At 39.2% G+C, this 24,293-nt stretch overlaps 1 protein-coding gene across 1 annotated transcript in view; it reads left to right on the forward strand.

Moving 5' to 3' along the window:
- Nucleotides 1-12,357, forward strand: part of LOC140240279 (uncharacterized) — a 67,197-nt gene extending 54,840 nt beyond the window's left edge. Inside the window, exons 9-14 of the mRNA XM_072320062.1 lie at nt 1,060-1,206; nt 1,756-1,830; nt 2,405-2,526; nt 5,049-5,357; nt 9,623-9,817; nt 10,537-12,357. Of these exons, the coding sequence (XP_072176163.1) occupies nt 1,060-1,206; nt 1,756-1,830; nt 2,405-2,526; nt 5,049-5,357; nt 9,623-9,817; nt 10,537-11,786 (2,098 nt within the window). The 3' untranslated portion in view covers nt 11,787-12,357. The remainder of the gene's footprint in view (nt 1-1,059; nt 1,207-1,755; nt 1,831-2,404; nt 2,527-5,048; nt 5,358-9,622; nt 9,818-10,536) is intronic.
- Nucleotides 12,358-24,293: the final 11,936 nt, after the last annotated feature.

The following is a 24,293-nucleotide window of genomic DNA, read 5'->3' on the forward strand; positions in this document are numbered from 1 at the left end:
TATTGATGGACTTCAGCGCTTTATAAGAGGCCACTATTACTATCATTATTCATCATCATTTCATTCATTTATTATATCATTCATTTATTAGTCATCATTCAGGGATGCATTTGCCCCATGCTTCATTTGTATTTAATCTTATATTCATTAAAAAAAAGAGAGACAGTGGCAATGTGAACGTGAAATCCCCTTACCGTAGCAGTTGTTCTGTACATTGCATTAATTCAAGGCAAAGCGATTATGCTGCTTTTATCAAACCGTGGGTTGTATTCATGGCTGATTTAAAGGGAGAAAAGCCCCTAAAATTTCTCAATGTAATCACAAAACCAGTCACTCAGTGTCAGTCAACATCACTGCCCAGTTTACTGCTTTGTGCTGAAAATTATTCAAAATCTTCATAATGAATCGCTTCATTGTTATGCTAAGAACACCATCTGTTCCTCACTCTGGACTTCCCGTATTACCATGTGTGCAATAATTGCTCATTTTCCGCGACATCGATCGTCCGTGAATCGAACATGACGTGGCGGCCATGTGTTATCCTATTGATGACATATCCATTCCTTGTAATTGTCATCTCATTTATGAGTTTCCAAGAAGCGAGACAAAACAGGGACTATTCATATTTATAGAGGGAAGAACAATGTACATTGTATTCAAATTACAGTATTTACACAAGTCATGTAAACACACATTTGTGCATTTTCAAAATTCACCTGTGCACAGTCTTGGTCACCATTGCTTGAGTTTATGTTGTGGTTTGTGCAGAGGCAAACGATGAAAGAGGAGTCATGTTTTTGTTCCCCTCTCCACCTGGCACAATCCCAATACTGGGCTCGAAGGACCAGCTGGTGTTGGGATTACGTCCCCTGGGTTCAAGGTGGATGTTCAGTCAGGAGACACATCAGTGGAAGTGATTACTTACAGCTAATCAATGTAGTGGTACGATGTACATCTCTTTCTCTCCACCCTCCCCCCCCCCCCCCCCTTGCTGTTTGTTTCTTTTTAACACACTCACGCAACTTTCTCTTTTGCTCTCTTCCATCCGTCCGTCTGCAGCCCGACCAAGACCCGCGGACGGTTCTCGGTGCCAGCCCTGAGCCCGCGAAGCAGCATGGGCGGGGGCCCCATCCGGCCCCTCAGTGTGCACCGCATGGCGGCCCCGCCCATGTCCAACTCCCCTCCCATACCAAACAGTCCCCTCAGGTAAGAATGGTTTTAGTATCATACTAGAGCTCTTTACAAATTTATTGGTCCAGTATATACATTGTATGTATATGTATAACGCTGCAACATTATTTATGGTCCACTATCTTGTGTTGTAATTGCCCCTTTAACATGTATGTTTTTATTATATCTAGTATCTTCCATCAACGATATTAGTATAATTGTGGTGATGATGATGATGATAATTATCCATTGATTATCATTGTGCTTAACAGGCTCCTTCCATATCTTGTGTTTCTAAGTTGTTTGTGTAGGAATGATAAAGGATTCATTTTGAAAACAGAGTTGGTTGTTTGGCAAGTTAATTTGAATATGAGATGAAAGAACAATGTAGTATATCTGATTATTTTAAAAGAACTCCGCCTGTTACTGTTATTAAGATGAAGGGGTAAGAAATCCTTGTGAGTGAAGATGTTGGTACTGTGTAACCTAGCTGTGTTTAGGTTGAGGTTGGACTGTAGTGAAAGTCAAGGAGTTTGGTATACTTGTCATCATGTTTGATAGCTTGTTGTTGTTGTTGTCTTGCAGTGAAAGTCCTCAAGGCTACGTGGATGAGAGGTACACCCCTGATGCTCACTTACCAGAGGACCACTACTACTCCAGGTATTCCACCGTAGGCCCTTCAATTATGCAAACGTAAATGAAAGAAAATTTCAGGTGTAGTCATGGGTAGCCCAACACATCTCAATAAAGCAGTCATGTGGGTCACAAGATGATTTCAAGAAAAGCGATCATTCCATGTTTCCATCATTTCTACTCTATGCATGACACCTCACAAACTGTGGAAGTTAGGGACTTTGAATATTCCAATGACTCTAACTTTGATACTGAACTCGCTGATGCCCATTATTGCTTTAATGAAAGAACTGACATAAACACTGGTATGTAGGACTAGCAAGACAACTTTTTCCTTTATAACTTTATAATGGAAAGGATTCAGGGAAATTGATTCTGTGGTCAATGGATTTTCTTGACTAAACTTTATTGCATGCTTCCTGAGGTTACGTTCCCTGCCCACGATTAAGATTGTAAGAACTTGTTTTTGTTCATTTTCATGTTTCTTTGTTTCAGTAAGGAAATATTGCGTGTTTGGTTGGTTGTTTTTGTGATAAAAGTCAAGTGACAGAACACCTCCTTCAGCATTTGTTACCCACGATGCTTCAATCTCCCCCCATAGGTTTGGCACATCGGGACGTAGCCGCACCCCCGACTCACCCTCCCACATCTCCATCCGGGAGGAGTCCCACCACGAGGCCAACGAAGAATACATGAGTATGTCGCCCTCTGCGTCCTCCAAAGGTCAGGATCAGCGTGGTCCCATCCCTCTCTCTTTCTCTCTCTCTCTATTCACATAGGCCCAAATTCACGAAGGTGGTACAAATGAAACCATGGTTTAAACCATGGACAAAAGCCATGTCGTGACAAGTGTCGCACGGAATATTTCGTTACAATATTGGTCATTTTGTCGAAAAAATGTATCATTTCGTGGACAAAATGTTCATTTAGTTACAAAATGTTGTCATTTCATTGACGAAATGACTGATTTCGTAACGAAATATTCCATGCGACACTTGGCGCTCCATAGTTTTTGTCCATGGTTTAAACCATGGTTTCATTTGTACCACCTTGGTGAATTCTGGCCAATGATAAATTGAAGCTCCAAAAAAAAAAAAGAGGTGCATGCCTTTTAAGCGAGTCTGAAGTGTGCATGATTGGCCGCTGAGTTTGCACATACTGTAATACCAGAAGTATTCGCTGCATGAAACTTCATGAATTGGAGCCAATCGATTGCCTTTTTTTTTTCCAGCATGGAACCTTGGTGACTGGCATTCAATGCATTGTGTAGACAAAAAACTTTTGCATGCATTTCACTTTTGGCAAATACTGTATACGCCATATAAAAAGCAAGGCTAAATTTTCATGAATCGGAACTTCCTGACAATTTCGCGAGTGGTTAAATTCACGATCGTGGAGTCCTGTATTGAATGGAGAAATGTATATGCGTACTTCACATTTATAGTTTGATCAGAGTCAATATTTTCGCTTCTCTTTTTTATTTCGCGAATAGCACCTGACTCGCGAAATTCGCAGAAATAAAAACCTTGCGAAATATTCAGCGTATACAGTATTGGCTTATAAAATCTTTATGCTCCCGAAACTTTTTCTGGTTTTACATTACTGCTGTCAAAACTGCATGCTGCATCGTCATTGAGGGTGTGCTGTGTTCAATACTGTAAAGATTACCGTGCCATTTTTTTAATCCTTTGTGTGCACTGAGTGCCAACGGGCACAAAAAGCCATATGGCATTCTACGTAACATCCAAAGTCCAGGGCATAGAAAGGGGTAAAGATGTTATACCCCTATGAGGCTGTCACTGTTTGTGAAGATGTCATGTCAATTACACGATGTTTTCATAAAGATATTATCAAGACATGCATTTTGAACTCCTGGTAAATGTAAATTCCTGACCCCCCCCCCCCCCCAAAAAAAAAAAAAAAAAAAATGATAATAATAATAAATAAATAAACAAATAAATAAATAAAAAAGAAGAAAGAAAGAAAGAAGGAAATATAGATAAAAATGATACTTGTGTGCTAAGGATCTAATACCACCATAAATGTCGATGTAGTTTGTTCCGTTATTGTACTATTTTACCTTGTATTTCAGTATTCATTTAATATTCATGGTAAATTTTTCCAGGTAGAACCAGACCTCCCAGGTTAGATATTGCCACCGTATACAATTGTAACATCGTTTTTCTTTTTCTTTTTGGACCAACCAAAATATCAACCAGTGAAAAAAGGAGGGAAGCTGAAATAAGCAAGTCGTAAAATCATAAAATTTATTCTTTTTAAACCCAATACTTTATCAGCAGGCATAATATCTGTAGATTTAAATCTGATTTCAGTCTTTACACATTTTGCTTTTTCTATGCATCAAAATCACACTCGGAAAATGTTGATTTCTGATTTTTTCAACAAACTTCAATATCATCCCTGACTTTTAATAGTACAACTGTATAACATGGAATAACTGTTTGCATTTACATATTACACCCATGTCCATCTTGTCAGTGTTCATTACTGATGATATGCAAGCAAGCAAAATGTGCCAACCTAACAAAACCTACAAGTTGTAGTAGTCACCCATGCTTTAAGATGTGTATTTTTGATTTCCCTTTTAGGTGTTCATGTAAACAGGCTTGAATGTGTTGTGTTAATGTGCGAAATGTTCCCTGTGTTCCTGCGTATTTCACGGTAGTGCATGGTTTTGTCAGATATGAAATTATACCTGCTTTATCTCTTGATATCTTGAACATGCGATGGTCATTTGTTGTGGTTTTGTTTTTAGTTTTCCAATCTATATTAAAACTTTGGAGTAATGTGTGATGCTTGTTGGTGCAGCATGTTTGAATGTACATGTATGTATATGATTTCCAATACAGACCGCACGTATTGAATGCATCAACAAACATATTCATTTGTTTGTTTGTTGACAAATCACTTTGTTTACACCAAATGCTCATTATGTGCTTTTGGAAAAAAAAAAACTGAACAAAAAAGTGATAGTGCATGTTACAGATGTGAACAAAAGTGTCGGATACCAAATAGATATTTTTCTCCATATTCAGAACAAAGACATCCATAAATTATCTTCCTCGATCACTATTCTTAGCAGTATGAATTTTTGCAGATTCATATTTGTTTTACAGCTAATACTATTTGAATGTTTAGCAATGTCAGTGTCTGTTTCATTTGATGTCACTTTCTGTATTTTGCCCGGCATGTAATTATTTTTATTTTTTGTATCCATCGTTTAGCTTTACCTGTTCCCAGGGCTTATGGCCACACCCTACACCCCCCTTCCCACCAGTACACCCCTCACCGCCTCTCCCCAACCACCCTCCGACGCCCCACCCACTCCACTGCTGCCGCCCTGTCCTGGCGGCGGGCATCGTCGCCGGCTATCTCTCCAATCGTAAGCCCCACGATGGCGGGAAGCACCCCCTTCTTCCAGCAGGGCGTGGCTATTCCAAGGGAGTTCCCCCTCTACCAGAACCACACCCCGCATGCCGCACCCCTCCCATGTGTGTCTAGCAGTGAAAGCTCACCCCGGAGTTTATCTCCCCGTTAGTCAATTCTTTGTTTGTTTTGCTTTTATATATATATATATATATTGCTTGCTTTTTCTTTGTTTTCCTTTATCTCATCTTTTCCCTTTCTGTATGTGATCATTTGTGTTTTGTACTTCATCCCAGACTCTTTTCTCTATTCATTATACATATACACAATCATGTGTACCTTTATTGACTCTTTATGCCATAAAATCCCTTTTTGCCTTCTTTCAGCGTACAGTTACACTGTACATCTCGGCATCAAAAGGCATGTTGTACCTATTAAAAGAATTCCTAGAACAGAAATACATACTTTCATCTAGTCTTTGTTAAAGACTATAACATGTGTTCACTGACCATTGGCTATATTGCACAATGAGTTAGGGCTAATGTTCCCTGGTATCCCATTCATTGCCATTTAATGTAGTATCACAGATTGGGTTAATAATTGCCTAATTTGCAATTGTTGTCCTCATTTTCCTTAAGTGTAGAAATAATTTTGGCTGATTGTCACTCTTACCATACACATGTTATTAAAAACAACCCCCCCCCCAAGAAAAAAAAAAAAGATTATACTAGCAATATGAGTTTTGACATTAACTTTAAAACATAAATGGATCCAGGGTTCCTCAGTCTTCATTTCAACATTTCCTGCACATATTTAAATGTCAATATAGGTAATTATTTAGTATCTATTGACCGATTCTGTGACGCGCTATGTGTATTTTTGGCATGGGCAGCGCCATTACGCGGTGTCTCAGCCAACCCCCCTTCCCACTCCCCACCCCTCTCCCTACATTTTTTACCACGCGCGCAGAATGAAAAACTGATGCATGGTTGCTTTAGCCAATGGGCGTCTCGTACTGAGTGCGCGAATGCTTGCTTAGTGCGCGAACCTTTGTTACAAGTGCGCGATAAACATGTTGCCCGGGGGGTGGGGGAGAGCAGGGGGGGTCGGCTGAGACACCGCAATTTGAGCTCATGGCAGCGCCTAGTGCCATAAAATGTCTGCTGCCCTCAACGAACCCGAATCGGTCAATATGTTTATTTGTTTGTTCATGTATTCATTGTTCTTCTTTTGTGCATCTTCTGTGCATGTCACTGACAAACCCGATTTTTTTTTTCTTTTTTCATCGTATACCACACTACCTGCGAACCCATTCTTGCCTGAAGTAACACTACAAAGTCCAGATTCAATCCCCCATTTCCTCATTGCATGAGTTCACCGTTTTTCTGTGAACACCATTCATTGATAAATCGTTGATCACTGTGTATATTCAATCGTATGGACAGCTACCCTTTTATGGTCATGGTTCAGGTAGATGATAGGAATTCTTTCTACAGAGAACTAAGGCTAGATGTACCCCTGTGTAGTGACAACCTATAAACTCAGCACACACCCGTAATAATTTTGGTGTCAGCGTGGGATGGTTCCATTCTAACTGTTTGAATCAATTGCATGTCCTAACCCAAACCAAGCGACATTTTAGATGTATGATAGTCTGTAGTTTTCATATCAAATGTACAAACTAATCAAGCAGGCAAGAAAGGCACTGTTTTGAAAGATGAGATTATGTTACAGATCCTAAACATCTCGTATGAATCAACTTCATAGAGACTTTCTAAAGAAAAAAAAAAAAAAAAATCACACGTTCATTCAGTTGATTATTCAGATTAATGAAAATCCTGCATTGTTCTGCCATGCCGGTGATGTCTTGAGCATGCATCTATGATGGATGTAGTCATAAACAAACATTCGAGTGTGCAAGAATCGTGATGACGATTGTGGGCATGATATGCACTGGAAATCAAAGTGGCTGGCATCTGGTCCATGGAAATTAGTTGTAGTTGAAAAATTTGCAATGGTCAAGAGCTGTAACCCTATCCAAGTTCTACATGTACAGTGTACGGTATATACAGACTGTACAGCTGTACATGTAAAGTGGTGAAGTGGAATCTTTCCTCAGTTGGAGAATTTTTTTTTCTTTTTATGCTTTGTTTTTAATATCAAACAGTGCATCTGCTGTAGGCCATTTTGCGCACATAATTGCACGTGATCACAGTGCATTTCTTGGTAGAAGCCTTTGATGTTTGATACAGGGATGGTATAGTTCTGGTTGAAATGGAGATTCAGGTTTTAACATTTTGCGAGATAATTAGAAACCACTTATATCCAATATTAAAAAGTATATGATTCTAAGAGGAATTAAAAGTTTATTTGAGGAAAATCAGTTTTGAATTGGCTGAGATATATCCAAAACCAAAGTCCTAATAAAAGATGGGTCCCACCTTTTATTAGGACCACTTTGTTTTACTCTCTTTTGGGATACATATCTCAGCCATTTCAAAACTGATTTTCATCAAACGAACTTTCGATTCCTCTTAGAATTGTATGCTCTTTTACATGTATATTTAATGATTTTATAAGTGGTTCCTGATTATCTCACAAATAAGTTAAAACGTGAATCCCCATCTCAACCAGAACTATACCATCCCTTTAAGACACCTTTCAGAAATGCATACACCTCACCTAAAGTCCCACCCATGTCCATGTGTCATTCTTCACATCACTTTATTCTGAGTCTTTTCCATTCTAAATCATCATCTACCCTCCTCATATTCACATCAGTAGTCGGCCGTCTTTGGAAATCCCATCAATATCCGTCAGATTCGGGTGGGAGATCGCCTCCGGCGTCGCATGGCATGCTGTCAGCGTTGTTTTTTCGACTCGCATCAGTCAGGAAATGAGAAGAGAAACTTTCACTTGACTTTTCTCTCATGCTCCGCGAATACCCGTGGGGCGCGTTCCATTTGCCTTTGGGGGGATAGAACCCATTAGGTACCGATCATTTTGGTTTTGATACCAGAGAAAGTCCGACGTGGAAATGGATGATATGCTAATGAGATGTCCACATTTATCTGTCGTTGCTTTTATGAAAGTTGCATATCAGGGTATTCGATGTGTAGTCTCCAGTCATTTTTAAAAGTCGCGAGTTTTTCCCGATGCCTTTAATATCAAGTCCATGATCTGTCCTCTTTTTGTCACCATCTGTCTGTTTTTACATATCTTTAATGTCTGTACATCTGTCTTTTCCTGTCTCTGTCTGTTTTTCTTTGTTTCTTTGTGTGTCTCTATCTGAGACTTCTTGGTGTGGACAAGTTCTGTCGGGCAGAAGCACCAAAAGCTGTGTGCCATATTCTTTATATCTTCAATAATTTTGATTGAGATGGTTTACTGAGACATTCATCTTTGCATTCTTTATACATGTATGTACATACGTATGTGTACTGTACATCTAGCTGGATTTGTATTAACTCTTTATGTGCCATGGTAGAACCCCCTGTGTGCCACTTTATTCTGAGACAGTGAACGTAGTCATGCTTTGAGAAAACATTCTGTTTTTCAAATCTATGTAACTTCTGTAATATTTCTGCTAAGCTGGACATGTAGTGAGCAAAGTTGTAGAAGAAATGCCGTGACTTTTGCACACAAAACAGTGACAGAAATTTAGAATTTACACGCAAATCTATCAGGAAACGCCACTTGATAGACGATTACCACATAAGATAATAGTTATATGTGAGACGAAAGGAAGCGCGAGAAAAGCTTTCATTGTACTGCGGCATTTGGCGATTTATTGATAGGTTTGGGCGGTTTTGTGGGTTTGAACAGAATATGCGAAGTTAGCACACCGTCGACTGAGTTGGACCTGCGAACATGGCACATAAAGAGTTAAACAAACATTGTAGGTATCAGAAGAATTCCCTTGGACGGGCAGCACAAAAAGGTTTTTTAAGCCCTGGCTGGGACTTGTCAGTTTCATCTCATCTCATACATGTACATACATTCTGGATTGCTAGGAACTGTCAAATGCAAAACGAACAAACAACAAATTTGCTGTAAGCCTTTCATGTCAAATGCTGTGAACAGTGGTATTGTTCAAGGTAAACCAATTCAACCACATGGATGTGAGTATATGGGACCATTACTGTTCAACCATGTTCTGATGCATGCAGATTCAGAATGTTTAATGTTAGCTTTGTAGCTGTTTTCTTTTCTTGTTTTTATAGTTTGTATGCGTGCATGACCAACCTACAATGTACATAAAAAACTGTTACTTTTCCACTTAATCCTGCCATTAGCCTATATGGGACAATGATTTCTTCCCTTATGAAATGTAGATTTTTAGTGTGTTTACTTTAATTGGTTGATCAGGCATTGACATTTTATTTATTTTCTTGGCATTATGTTCTTGTGTTTGGTTTTCTGTTTGTGACAGTTGTGGCTGATGAGCCGGATTCCTACATGGCCATGACGCCTAGCAACCGATCCCGGCCAGGCTCCGCCTCCTTGGTCTCCAGCTCCCCGGCCACCTTGGTCACCCCGTCGTCCAATCACAGACTGGCTTCTGGAGCCCTCAAACCCCCAGCGGCCAATGAGGACGAGGGTTACATGATGATGGGACCAAGTCCAGGTGAAGAATTCTTGGCCATCTTGCTTTCTGTTTCATTCATCCTTAATGTTTACCATTACCTAAAAAATGCCAGTGCCCTGTTGCATAAAACCCTTACCGCTGGACTTACCGCTCCTTTCTAGCGGTAAGTCTTCAAATTAGCGGTAAAGCTTATAATCCTTGATGCTGATTGGCTGTGACGCCTAATTTTGACGGTAGTTACCATTGAAATTGAACGGTAAGTTTTATGCAACGGGCCACAGGTGTTTGGTTGAATTGGTCTTTATTTAATATATAGTCATATATTTTCAATAGGTAGTCTAATTTTTCGTGCATCATGACATCTGGAGAATTTCACCAGTGGTTGACTTTGTGATCGTGGAGTCTGGTAATGGACAGAGAAATGTATTCATGCACATCGCATTTCATGTCATAATTTTGCGTGTTTTTAAATTCACAACTGGCACCTGACTTGCAAATTTGTGAAAATAAAATCCTTGTGAAATATATGTTGTATACAGTCATTTGTGTTTTTCGCTTTTATTACAGTGTCTGCAGCAATATGCTGATTTTTTATTTCTGTCTATTAGTGCAGGCAACACTCAAGCAAAAAAGAAAGAATTGCTCCCACATAGTTTTACAAATCACAGCTAAAGAGACAATTGATTACATTGTACATGCAAGATGTTCTACCAGCAGTGCTTTAATGAAGGTCTGTACATGATTTCCTGATTTCCTAGGTTCCAAACGGGCAACTCCAATCACCATTGCCCCTCAGGCAGGGAGCACTAACAACGAACCATCCACCTACATGCTGATGAACCCCTCCACCAACCGCTCCTCATCTTCGTCATCCCGAAACAACTCCAGCCTGGCATGGGCCCCCGCTCCTCCTGCTGTGTCACCCCTCGGGAGTGGGGGGAGCTTCCCCGCCCAGCGGACACTACCTAGGGGCAGCGTCAGTAACAACAAGAGGAATTCGGCCGGGGAGGACATGTCCAACCACTTGACCGTGAGCTCGTCGCTCCATCAGCGGTCGCACAGCGAGCCCGTAGTGGACACGTACAGCAACATCGAGTTCCAGCCGCGAGGGAAGAGGGGCTCGCAGGACTCCAGCGATAACAACAACACGGTTAAGAGTCCGAGCCAGCGGTACAGCCTTCCAGCCCAGGAGCCCCGCTACATCAACGTGGCGTACACGGAGTCACAGGATGAAGTGGACAGCAATGTCCAGGTCACGGTGAATGCGCCCGAATCGAGACACAGGACATCGATTCCAGAAAATGTTAACACGATGAAGGAGGGGCTAACAGTCATGGAGAATGGTTCCGTGGAAAACGCATTGAATGGGGAGTATGTGAATATGAACTTTGGAGGCCGGGGGTCAAAGAGCTCCACCAAAGTTGAGATGGATCTGAGTTTACGACAGGTGCCGCCGCTGATCCTAGATGACAAGCCGCACCCGTTACCAGACAGTCACGATTACATCAATGTGGACGTCGGTGGTAGGAAGGAAGGCATGAAGACGAGTCCCCGCCACACCCCAAACAGTCCGCCCTCCCCGTCCTGGCTCCGGCGGCCCGTCGCCGAGCAGCTCCTCCAGAAGTCGCTGGAAGACCTGTCGCTCGGCAACCGCATCAACATTCCCTCGCGCGGGAGCGCCAACTCGCTGACGGGCCTGGGTCGGGGGAACGACGCCATCAATCTCGGTGGGCCCCCCTCATCACATCACTCCTCCCGTCGCTCCAGCCAGTCATCCCTGGTCGGGGAGAAAGAACTCAACTACATCGATGTCGACATCGGACAGCCTGTCGCGGACATCAGCGGGAGCTCGACGCCAACGTTGAGAGAAAAGCGGTCGAGGTCGCCATTCCGGCGCTCCCCGAACGAGGAAAAGCAACTGGAGCAGGTAAATTACTCCACAATCGACTTTACCAAGTCAGAGGGCTTGAGAAGTGTCACAACTAACTTGCGCGACAGTCGGTTCTAAGGAATCACTGTCCCTCTTAGTACTATAAGTGTGGATATGTTTTCTACAATGTAAAGTTACACAGTATATGCCAGAGTGCAGTCGCCGTCTTAAAACCTTAAATGTGTTTCAAGAAAACACAATAGTGATCAGGCAAATGACATTATTGAATGAAATGTGTCAACTGTACAGTACCTATTACAAAAATTGTATTCAAATATTTCTGTCCTTGTAATTTTGCAGAAAGAGTGAAATGAAATGTAAACAAAGCAAAGATACTCAGTCATGTATGCTTTATATGCATTATGAAACAGCGTGTCGAGACAATCCTGTATTCTTTGATTTTTCAGAAGATTCTGAATAGTCACTTTGGGGTGAAATAACCAAGTTATGTCCCCGTCCTTGTTAACAGACTTCTGTTTGATATTGTGTGTGCAAGTACTGTAACCAAACATCAGTGTGATCAACTGTTATTGAGATGTTGTGCACATTTACTACAGCAAAAAGTCGAAGTATTTTTCGTGTTGACAGTAGCCATGTCAAAGAAGCGTTTAAATTGGCGTGTAAAATTATTCTGCTGGCAGAAATGATGCACAGGACTGGCGCCCCTCTCGTATACGAAGGGAGCTTAATAATTGAATTGTACACATTACATCTTCTATTATAGGACCTCTGCGTATAGACGTAAATTTGTGTCTTGTGATGTTATGTCCTTATGTATGAATACAAGTGCGTGGTTCAAGCGAACATATATTGGGCTTGTTATAGTCACTTGGTTTACAAGTTCAAAATGAAAAGGTGCCTTCAAAAAAGATATTATGATAGCCACTTCTCTGAGTTATCAAAAAAAAAAAAGAATGAAAATGTATTTGGGAATATCACTATTATTCTTTGAGGGAGAAGAAAGTGCTTTAACTCTCTCAAGTGTGAAATACAAAATTAATCCTATTGGTATAGGATAGTCACACCCTGTCATGACATCCTCGTTTCAGTTTTAGTTGCTTTGTTGATGATATACAAGTAATGAATATTTATGAGTGCAATGGACAGGATATTTCATGGGGTGAAAGATGAAGTGATCAATAATTTCATCTTTGACGGAATGAAGTATTCTGTCCATTGCACGAATGAAAATATTCATTATTTGTTTTATTTAACACCTAAAAATAGATCCTTGTCATTTGATGTTTTATGAATTTAGAAACGGGAGAGAACGTGCTAGATCTGAGATTGAGGGAGTGTTGAGCGCTAGATGCTAGCGCGCTGTCCGTCAATATGCTTGTACGCTTGCACACTGCAAACGCAAGCATTTTACGTATTGTGTAAGTAGTGTGCCGGGTTCCCAGCATATGTGCAATGGAGCAAATCGTGTGGATCCAAGATTACACAGTAACTGGAACCACAGTGGCATGAAGATGGCATTGTAGTCAAATGGGACAAATTATTAATATCAAACAATCAAATGCCAAGGATCCATCTGGGTGTTTAATAATGTAAAATGGATGAAGGGAGAGCTCTGCAAACTGCCTTGTTGGATATGGCCAAATATCTATCATCTGAAGGACTTTCATTTGTACATGAATGCTGTAGTAGATGTGTGCTCAACAGTCCCCAGATGCGTATAGATATGAAAGTGTCAGTAATCTTATACTCTGCTACAGGTACAATGTATGTCTGTTTCTTTGGCATTCTTAGAAATACATGTAAATGGTAAATACTGTAATTCTCATGGTCGGGTATACGCCACTTCCAGTGTAACTGGAGTGAAAACTAACAGCAGTCTGGCCTATACATATAGTACATGTGTGGAGCTGGAGGTTAAATTGATGTGAATGTTGTGCATACACATGCAGGATGTACATGTACATGTATGAATATGTAAGTTGCGATACAGACGATTATGTCAGCATTCAAAATCCTCGATATACGGTACCGTTCTTTTACTCAATTTATCAATAATATTTCTTGTGGCTATCAGAAATGTTAAGATGGACCATACATGTATGTTTCATGGAATTTCAAAGCCAATTATGGAAGAAAAGTAGACGATTTTCGTCTCAAAAATATGCCGATTGTGCACTGATCGTGGGTTTGTTTTCACTCCAGCTGCTGCTAGATACCTTGATGTCCGACCATGGGAATTGTATCCTGCAGTGATATGACAGATTGTCACATGGTAAAGATGGGGGCAGGGTGTGCGGTGTAAACTGTTTTCTGACCACTGCAATGGATCATTACCTCTGGCACGGAGTTCAAGTAGTGGTCATTGTTGCCACTAGTGGCACCAACCAGCTGTAGCTGTACAGTAGCTCACAGCTAGCGACAACCAGTCATGGGAATGGGTGGGTGGACTGTGCCACCTTTGCCATCGGTTGCAACAACTGTGAGTGGCAGCCATCGAGCTGTCTCTGTACCAGGGTGTGTGCAACCTGTTGTTCTGCTTGCAGCAACCTGGTAGCAATCTGTTGTGGTGTTTGTAACAACCTTGCAAGGAGGTTGTTGAAGAGTGTTGAGCCTAAAGCTTGATACAAGTGCATGCTCATACTCTATTCAACCTGTAGAAGAGTACTCCATATTCGCCTGTTCTGCAAGACCTCCAAAAACCACAGTTCCAAGTCGTCCTTATGTCGTCCTAGTGTCAAAAACTTTTAAAAACAAAATAGCTCCTTTGGGTTTTAGGATGCATTCATGTGATGAATTACAAGATTATGCCGTTGTAGCTTCTTGATAGGTGCCTAGCCCAACATTTGCAATTTATCTTCATGATCAGAAATGATATTTTTATCCAAAATATCTGTGTAAGTATAAAGATATAATATAAGTATAACTTTGAGTGCCTGCTATTACTGAAAGCATACCATCTGCTTGACCTTTTTGAAACCAGAGTTTCTGGCTATACCAGCTTGTACTCTGTGAAGGAAGGACTAAATCCGCGACATGGTTGGCGATTGAACAGCAGAGCAGAGTGATGCAGGGATGAAAAAAATGAACAAGCACAAAAATATCACTCGCCAGCATACATACATACGCTCACACTACGAAATTTTTGTGGGCGTTTTTAATTTCGCGGATTCAAACAGGTCACCACTGCCACTCCGGCTAAGGCCTGTCACAGCTCATACTGTCTTGAAAGGTATTCCAACTGGCCCGCATACTGACAGCAAGTTCACTAATGCTGCAACACTAGCCAACATGACAAAAAACTGCAAACAATATAAAAGTTATACCTCTACAATAATGCCTACCTTGAAAGAAAGGATAGTGATATAATATACAACAAGCAAAAAATGTGCACTCTCTTATTTTCATGTTAGTTTTATGCGGCATGGAATTCATGAGAATTTCCACTTTTATAGTATTGAAAGACACACTCATGTAAAGATGGGTAGCCAGTGCAGTAATTCTGTAGGGAGTATTAAAGATGGGGGATGCTACAGAAGTGGTGCAGGTGAAGAATGGATGAGTGATGGAGGTACTCGTCCAAAAAATCATTGTCTTTAGAAATAGCAACTTGTGATGCAATCAGAATGAAGAGGGGATGACAATGATTACATAATCAACGGAAAGGAGTCTGCTGGCAGTGAAGTTCGCTGTACTATTGTATGATATTGTATGATGTGATCTATATATTATATATCTCACTGCCTGAATGATCATATTGTAAGGTACTACAAGAGATGCAGTGTTTCCTGTGTCATGTTCAGTATTGTTTCCCATATGTGTGCTACTGCAAGATGAAATATATATATAATGTGTATACCATCTATTGTCCGTGGGTGCCAGTACCTTAAAAAAAAAAAAGAGATGTTGGATGGATGTACTAGGCTGTATAGAAAAAAAAAAAATAAAAGTTGATGTCGAAATGTTGTGTGGATTTTGAAGGAAAATGTTATAATGTGTGCATGAATTGAACGTGTTTAAAGATGAAATCTTACTTTGCACCAGCCACGTGAGCTGCACTGCCATTTGTCTCTAGGAAGTTTCTCGTAGTATTCAGGATCAGCTGATACCCCTTCCACACATAGCAAATCTCACCTGAGATTACCCGGGAACTCGCAGGTGACGCTTTTAGTATGAACGGCATATTGGGTTAAATCCCTTGGTAAAATGCCGGGTAAATTTTCAGAAATCTTACCCTCAAACCATCCATGGTAAAGTCTCGGGTGATGCTGCAGTATGAAGGCATCGTGGATAAAGTCTGGGGTGAAAGGTTTCCATAGTACCAACATCTCCTGCGAGCTGTTTTGTGCATGCGCCATGATGTGTACTTAACCTGTTGAAGACTAGTCCCCAGTATACTTGGGCAGGTGTCTATGGGAAATGTGTGTTATAGCAAAATCAACTCACCCTCAACGCTGAGGAGAGAAATTCAACGAGAGTTCAGTGTTGCTAGTATGAAAGAATATCTTCAAAGGTGTTACCCGTTTGATTCCCCTTTGAATGTCCTGGGTAATGACTCGAGCAACATGTCTGAAAGGTGTATTTGTTGAAAAAGAGGAGTATAGATATTATTAATTGTATGTGCATATTTTCATTGCAAGCTTATACTTCTCTGCCCTTTTGCCCATTGTCACCCATCACCAACAAAGTTGATACATACATGAAATCAAATGTGCAGGGCTATAACCATAAATCCTGATACACATCTAATGCAGCTTGTAACATCTCATAACCCATCTTTCTTGCAATTCTTAGAGAGCTTTTCATCTGTGAAAGCAGATAAGCAGTACCAGTTTTCCATTCACACCGTCAACTACACTCACCATTAAACATTGCAAAATAAAGATGGACCTATATTTTCAAATGGGATAAGGAACGGGATAACAACGAGATAAGGAATGGATAAAAAACAAAAACAAAAAACAAAAGAGAAAAGTACAGATTTTAAAGCATTCTTACACATTTACGGTCGGACGGACAAGAGTTAATTAAAATACCAAACTTTGAATTGCTAATAGACAAATGTCAACGTCTTCATTTCATAGCGGAACTTATGCATTAATTGTTGCCTTCTTGCTCCAAAGACCAACATAGCCATCAGGAAACTTAGTGGGTCACTAATGCAACTGTCCAAACTCGTCTGTCCAAAGGATTAAAAAGGAAGACACACACATTCAAGTTATTAAGTACCTTGGCCCTCTGACAGCTTTCCCGGTGTATTGGAGTCACACAAACAACCTCTTTATTTTTGTATATATACAAAAATAAAGAGGTACATGTAAAAATATATCTATACACAATATGATATATCTGTTCAAAGTGTTGACTTTAATAACATCTGTATGAATGCTTCAGGTAATGGTGGGATCAGTGTGCCCTAGTGACCACCATGGACAGGACATTTCATATTTCCAAGGGAAGGGAGTGAGAAGCAAAAAGCAATAAGAGCAACATACTATTCAGGTGTCATATCGTCGCTGGGGCATCAAGACCTCGTATCTACAAAATGTCAAATGTTCAGGAGAGCCCAAAAACATGGTGGCCAAAGGACTAAAGCGAATGGGATAGCCTTTCCTTTAACATGCTGTGGTGGCTTCATTTTTGGAGAAAGACAGTTGGGATTTGGCCTGGACATCACCTAACCCATTATTTGACTATTAATCCCAAAGAGTCATTTTCACCAAAATTGCAGATACAAGGTCTTGTCACCCCAGCGACGATATGAGTCTTATCTAGACAAACAACAACAGCAACAACAACAACAACAACAACAACAACAATAACAACAAAAAGCATATAGGATATACAGTGTACACTGTTGGACATATACATTGTAAGATCTAAAGGTGATTGGTGGATTGTACTTTATTTCTCTCCCTCTCTTTTTCTCTTTCTCTTTCTCTCTCTCTCTCTCTCTCTGCTATTTTTAAAGTGTACCAATACCCGGAGTATTAAGTTTGCTATATTATTTTGTAGAATATACTTGAGACATCCCCTCTGCAAAATATTAGAATTTTTCGTCTCTCAGATTTTTATTTATTGGGGTTTAAATGTGATTTCTAAAGAGTATTCAAAAACAAAAATGACTTCAAATAGCCAGTTGATCACCAGATTCTTTCACTCAAATGATCGCCCTATCAATATATGGATTATATATATATATTTTTTTTTTTTTTTTCAAATACATCTTGAATGATAGTGACATGCCAGGCGTGCGTTCGATCAGCTAACAGATCAACATGGAATCTTAATATTATTCTTAAAAAACAAATGCATATAGCAAGAACACGCACACATCAGTACTGGCGCTTACGGAGCACAAGTGCCGAATTGTTATAGAGGTATGGTCTGATTTATCTAAATATGCACACTTTCAGGGCTATCACAGGTGAATTATGACCCTTTTTTTTTGGGGGGGGGGGTATATTCTAGCTGTAACAAATTTGTTTTCCAAGGTATTGGTACACTTTAGGGAAGTAATATAAAGCCAAAAGGCATTGATGCCATAGAGTGGTATAATAGGGCATGTAAAGACTCTTCTTGTGGAGTGAAAATATGTGAAGCATTGCAAAATAGCTTAATGTGTGCATTTGATGCTCGTGAGATACTGGTATGTACCAATCGGTGACCTCTGTGTACTTTCTTGACTATGTGATATTCTTGGCTGCCTTCAGATTTTTGAAAGGAGGACCGTTATTTGCTGATTTAATGTGGCATGTGTGCTCTCTATAGTACTTTCAAATGTCAATGCGACTCTGTTGATTGAGTGGTCACAATTGATTGTGTTTTTGTTCAATCATTTTTTGATGATATGATTCACTGTAGAGACTTGAGAAGGATTTTCGCTCGTCCGCTGGTTATGAGGCCATTCGATGTTGGACATACTGGGGTGATTCTTTATCCCCTATGCTTTGGCCAAGTTCTTGTTCATGTGCCATGAATACATGATCGGTGTCTCTGCATGAACTGTCGTATTAAATACTGGTACGGTGTATACATCTGTACTAGTGTATGTACAGTGCGTGTGAATTGAACTAATTGTACAGATGTTGATTTCTTCAAACTACCGTAGAACACACTTTATGCTTTCGCAGAACGTAAGACCTATTGGAGTGTGTGTACATTTTCAGCAGTCCTGTTGAGCAGTATGTTTGATATGAAAAGCTGCAGGAATTTAATTGGTCGTGAGTCTTGAAGGAGACTATCACATACCTCATTGCTTACAGTGGTGAGGACTTGTCCCACTGCATGTGTTGTTCACATCTTTCTCTTGTTCTCTTTCGCCCCACACAAGATTGGAACCTTAATGAAAGAAAAGGTTTCATGTGGTTTGTATTGTTTGTTATATTCTCCCTTTCAGCATATACAGTGTAGTTGCCTTTTTTTTCCAGCTTTTCTTGATGAGCTTTCCTTTTATGGAACATTCTCACTTCTAACTGCGGTTCTTTATCTTCAAATTCTTAGCCCCTTTTGGGTGTATTTTACGGCCTTATAACACTTCCATGGCCGTCCATAGATATGACCACTGTATTTCAGTATATCTCTATCAAACAACATTAACTTGTATTCATCTTTATTATGGGAACCTTCTTTTTTTTTTTAATCCCTTGTACAACCTTCAGGATTTAATTTACATTTGCTGTTTTCTAGTACATATTTCACTCTTCAACTTTTATTTCATCACTCATACAAAAGAAAGTCTGATTTTGGGTCTTTTCTCACGAAATGAAAACTGGACATAAAAGGAGTTGAAGAAAGATATCCCTATGATTTGGGAAGATTTCTTTTTTTTTTTCTACAGTGCAGAATTGTAATCAAATATTGTGATAACTTGCTGTTTTGATAAAATGAAATGACAATAAATTGTGCTCTTTAGAATTCATTGCAAGATATGTAACATACCCATAATTGGAAAAGTAGGATGGTGAGTACTTTATCACCAGGTTTTCATTTTTTTTTTTTTGGTAGATTTTGTATATTATAATGTAATGTATGGCTGGTCCACAATATCCTAAACTATTTCCAGCATGCCTGTTCAATTATCTCATTACTATTTAAGACATTGCAAATTGTTTTGGTTGGTGTTTTTTTTTTTTTTACCTCTCCTCTCTAGTTTTTCAGAAATTCATTTATTTTTTGTTGTTTTTTAACACAGATGAACTAGAGATTTAAAGTATGTGTGTATGCTTCTTACATGACAGTTTTCCTGTGATTATGTAATTGCTAGGTCAAACGTGAAATTTCACACTGTGGTCACTTAAACATATTTTTGTGCATGTGTGTGGGTGCGTGTGAGTGTGTGTGCATGTGTACAAGTGTATGTGTATTGTATGTGTATGTGTGTGTGTTCAACAGTTTGCAAAATGAACGTGATCGTGAATGGGTGGAAATTTCAATGTCGTGTATCAAATATTTGCTTTGTAGGAGCTTACTAGTATTTTTTTCCCTCTCTCTTTCTGTTTTTCTACATCTTCGTCTACTTATTTTTCCAATGCTGGACATGGTTAAACCATACTACAAAGAAACTTTTGGAGAGGAGTTAGTGTAGGATATAATTTTAGGAGCAGGATGGTCTAGGTTGTCATCATAATAGATCTTATAATCCATGCAAGCTACTGGCAATGTATACGGAAACGGGAAGGTCATACTCATGGAAATGTTTTCAAACTATGAAAGATCATATGTGCCTTTGTTAGCTAAAAGAACAGAAATATGAAATATACAGGTGTGAAATATGTGATTTCTTGAGGTAGTTTTACAGTACAGGATACGCCAAGAACTGCAGTACTTACATTTTGTTGGGATAACACTACATTATAACTGAAAAAAAAAATCATATCACCTACATTTATAGTGGTATCATACAAGTGTAAGTCATATTAAACAGCAGGAATTGCACACTGAGGTCTGTGATATAAAGATATATACACACATTATATCAATAGTATATATTTTGTTCTGTATTTTTTCCATGTATTCCCAGATATTATACCTCCGTGACAAGCTTGATGAAATTGTTCTTTTTGATTCAATGTGCTATTTTTCTCAAAAAAATATATGTATCAAAGCAAAGGTAAAAAGAAAAAAAAAAATCGAGAAGTTTCTATACTAATCCAAAATGGATTTAACTTTGTGAAATAGTCCTTAACATACATTGTAGTACTGGGGCTCTATGTACAGTGGATATGTGTGTTAAGTAGTGAGTGATTACTTTGTATGAAATTTGTCTTAATTGATATTGCTCTTTCCATGTGACTATTCTTTGCCACTCTTTGCCAACTTGATGATTATTGTACAGCAAAAACTAAAGCAGAACTGTTACAGCAGAAGAAGATGAAAAGAATTTATGGATCAAGATTTAAGAAGAGAAGATGTACTAGTATGTATTCATGATTGTATGTTTGTTTTTTATGTGTGCTATGGACAGTGACACTGTTCTCATTATAGTTTAACCGTGGAGGTTAGAATCCCAGTTTCGATTTTAGAACAAAGGTAAATTGTGATAGCAGTTCGCACAAGAATAGTGAGCTTTAGATTTGCGACGCGGACGTAATAGACGGCAATTCATATTGGCCGTTCTCTTCTCTCCCTGCGTCGCGTTGCAAAGATTAAACGAAGACGCAACCTCTACCAAGTAAAATGGCGCCCCCATCACATCGATTTTGATATTAAGCAATTTTGCGCATGCGCAGAACAGGATTTTGTTCTCCCCCCCCCCCCCCACCGTCTGCGTTGCGAGAATCTAAAGCTCCCTAATACTTTACTGACTGCAAAAATGATCGCATGGTATAAAGGATATGAAGAGATGGCTCTTCAGACAGTTACGTATTCCTTTAAGACATGATGGAACTTGAAAAGAAATTCTCTAGTATGCTGTCAACAAAAAATAACAAATAACGAAAACTCTACCAAGCAGAGAACACGCGCTGCGACAGGTATAGATTTATATATTTTCTTTTATTAGAATAACTTTTCTCATTTCAATTAAGATTTGAACTCGGTGCGAAATGAAATAGAGAAAGTTGACGATCTGTTACGTTGACGTTTGGCAACAGCGCGATTAGCATGATCTGAGGTGACTTATATAGAGAAGATAATGATAATCATGATGTGTACTAAAGATGGTTGATGAACTTTGCACCATAAATTCAGTTTCAATGGTTGTCTATGTGACATGATCGTGCTTGTTAATTTTAAAGCAATAATATTGATACCTCTCACTTAATTTCATTAAGTCTAAATGACACCCGAACACACCTCCACCTGACCAAACAGTGGCCAGCGTTTCCCATTGCATTCACAACGACCACATACTTACCATGATTACTTATATTTGATGCGTGAGTTCTGAATTTGATTCTGGGATGTAATGTCTTTGTAATATATAACTCCAAATAGTAAACTCGATTTCTTTTTTCTTTTTCTTTTTTTTTTTAATTTGTGCGATGTTGTGCGCGTCTGTCTCGATTTTGCTTTAGCGCCCTCGCTCGGTCGTCGCCGTAGAGCGACTCCCTTATGTGTCACACAATACGGATGGCTTCTAGAATAAATTGAATGATACTTTGAACGTTATATTTGACTTTACTTTTATTGTGCCTCTATAGCGTCTCCGTGTGTGTTAGTGCCTGTTGGCTCTTAAAAGTTTTGCATGTATGGATGTGTGTATGTGTGTATAGATTATAATATTTTATATTGTACATATATACATTATATTATATATATATAAAACTTTATAGAGTGAACATTGTATACCCATGCATGGCAATACATTAAAGAAAATACAGCCCCTTTCATTCTAAACAGCATGAGAATTACAAACTGAATGTGATTGGCTTGGTTGAAAATATCCGAGTTGTCCAAGATGTTTGTCTTTTTTTTTTTTTTACTTTGTCTGCACTCGTACACGTAAATATACCAAAGGGGAAGAGTTTTCTGTATTATTTCACTATTAATTTGACGTTTATTTTATTTAAATATTGGGATATGTTGATCGATCGTGGTAATCTCCGTATGGATGTATCAGATCATGGTCCATGATCAGATGTACGCCTATATGGGTCAGTCTGTCGTGGTGTTAATTTGTATCGACGTCATAATCTATTTGCAGCAAACTTGTGACCAAATTCACAAAAAGCAATAATAGGCCTACTCGTAGTTCTTATACAGAGCTTTTTTTTTTTCGGTCCGTGTCGCAGAGGATAATCTTGCGTGGGATCTGGGGAATGCACTAGTCTTGTACTTTTCTCAAACAGCTTTCAAGTGGATTGATGATGAACTTATTACGTAACCAACATCAACCCTGAAACAGAGCATCTTGTCTTACATTTAGAGACTAGAATACCGAGTCAAATCGTTCATGCTATCTTTGTTAGAGGATACACTGCAAAAAGTCCGGTGTTAAATATGAAACACCGAGCTGGCGTTAAATTTCCGGTGTTCATTCATGGTGTTAGATTAACACCTCCGGGTGTCATTTCAAAATATAAAATTGTCTTTCGAATAGTTTCTTAGTTACTGCACTTCTTGTTAATTTTGAACTTTAACAAGACGATAAAGAATTTTCCGATAAAGTACTTGATTTTCGAAAAAATGTGAAAACACATTTACACCACAGTAACACCAGTTGGTGAAGCTGGACGGGTGTTATACCATTGAAATTAAAACCACCAATATCAAATCAACACCATGCGGTGTCATTATTGAATTAACTCGAGCGCAGTGTCAAAAATATCACCAGCCACAGTGTCAAATTAACACCACGAAGTGCCAGGTGAACACCATCACAATACATTTTCTACACCTGTGGGTGTGGTCCTCTATTGAAGCTTGATCGGTGTTAGATTTAACACCCATGGTGTTAAATATAACACCGATGTTTTCACAGTGTAGCTTTAGACCTTTTGTTTCAGAAAAGACAATCACACACTCTACCGACAACGTAAACAAAAGCAAAATGTTGCGTTCCATTAAAGCTGAAGGTGACATATCATAACAATAAATCTGAAACAGAAAGAACAGCAGAAAATGGAAAAAAAAAACAACACAAACGGCAAAACAGAACGCTGAATTTCAGTTTGAGGACGATAATGTAGACTCCAGTGCTTAAAATGACACTGAACCGTATGAGCGAAATAAAGCAAAGAATACTTTGCGAATGCCTTTTTTTTTATACGTGAACTTCTTGTCACTTTGAATTATGCCTTCGGAAGAAATAGCAGAATAGGTGAATAGGGATACGGTGGTAAGTTGTATTCATATCAATACGAGTGGCTGTATATATCCACATGGATATTATGTATTCGTCTCACATCCTAATGGATTCGCTTCCGGCTATTAATGCATCTCCCAAAGCTAGACATTATTTTCTTTGGTAGTTTATATATTCATATTTTGGTGTCTTTTGTATCTTATGCGTTTAGTTTTTAGCACTTATGGCAGGCTGGGTTGTCGCAAACAATTATGCGCCAGTGTTTTCACGGATGGCGTGGAAAGAATACTGCTTGAATGATAAATAACAGAAAAGTTTATTTGAAGCCGCGACTTTAGGCAATGCCTTACGGTCGTCGATAGGCTTTTGCTTGTAATTCA

Source organism: Diadema setosum, chromosome 16 (genome assembly GCF_964275005.1).
Source record: "Diadema setosum chromosome 16, eeDiaSeto1, whole genome shotgun sequence".
Lineage (NCBI taxonomy): Eukaryota > Metazoa > Echinodermata > Echinoidea > Diadematoida > Diadematidae > Diadema > Diadema setosum.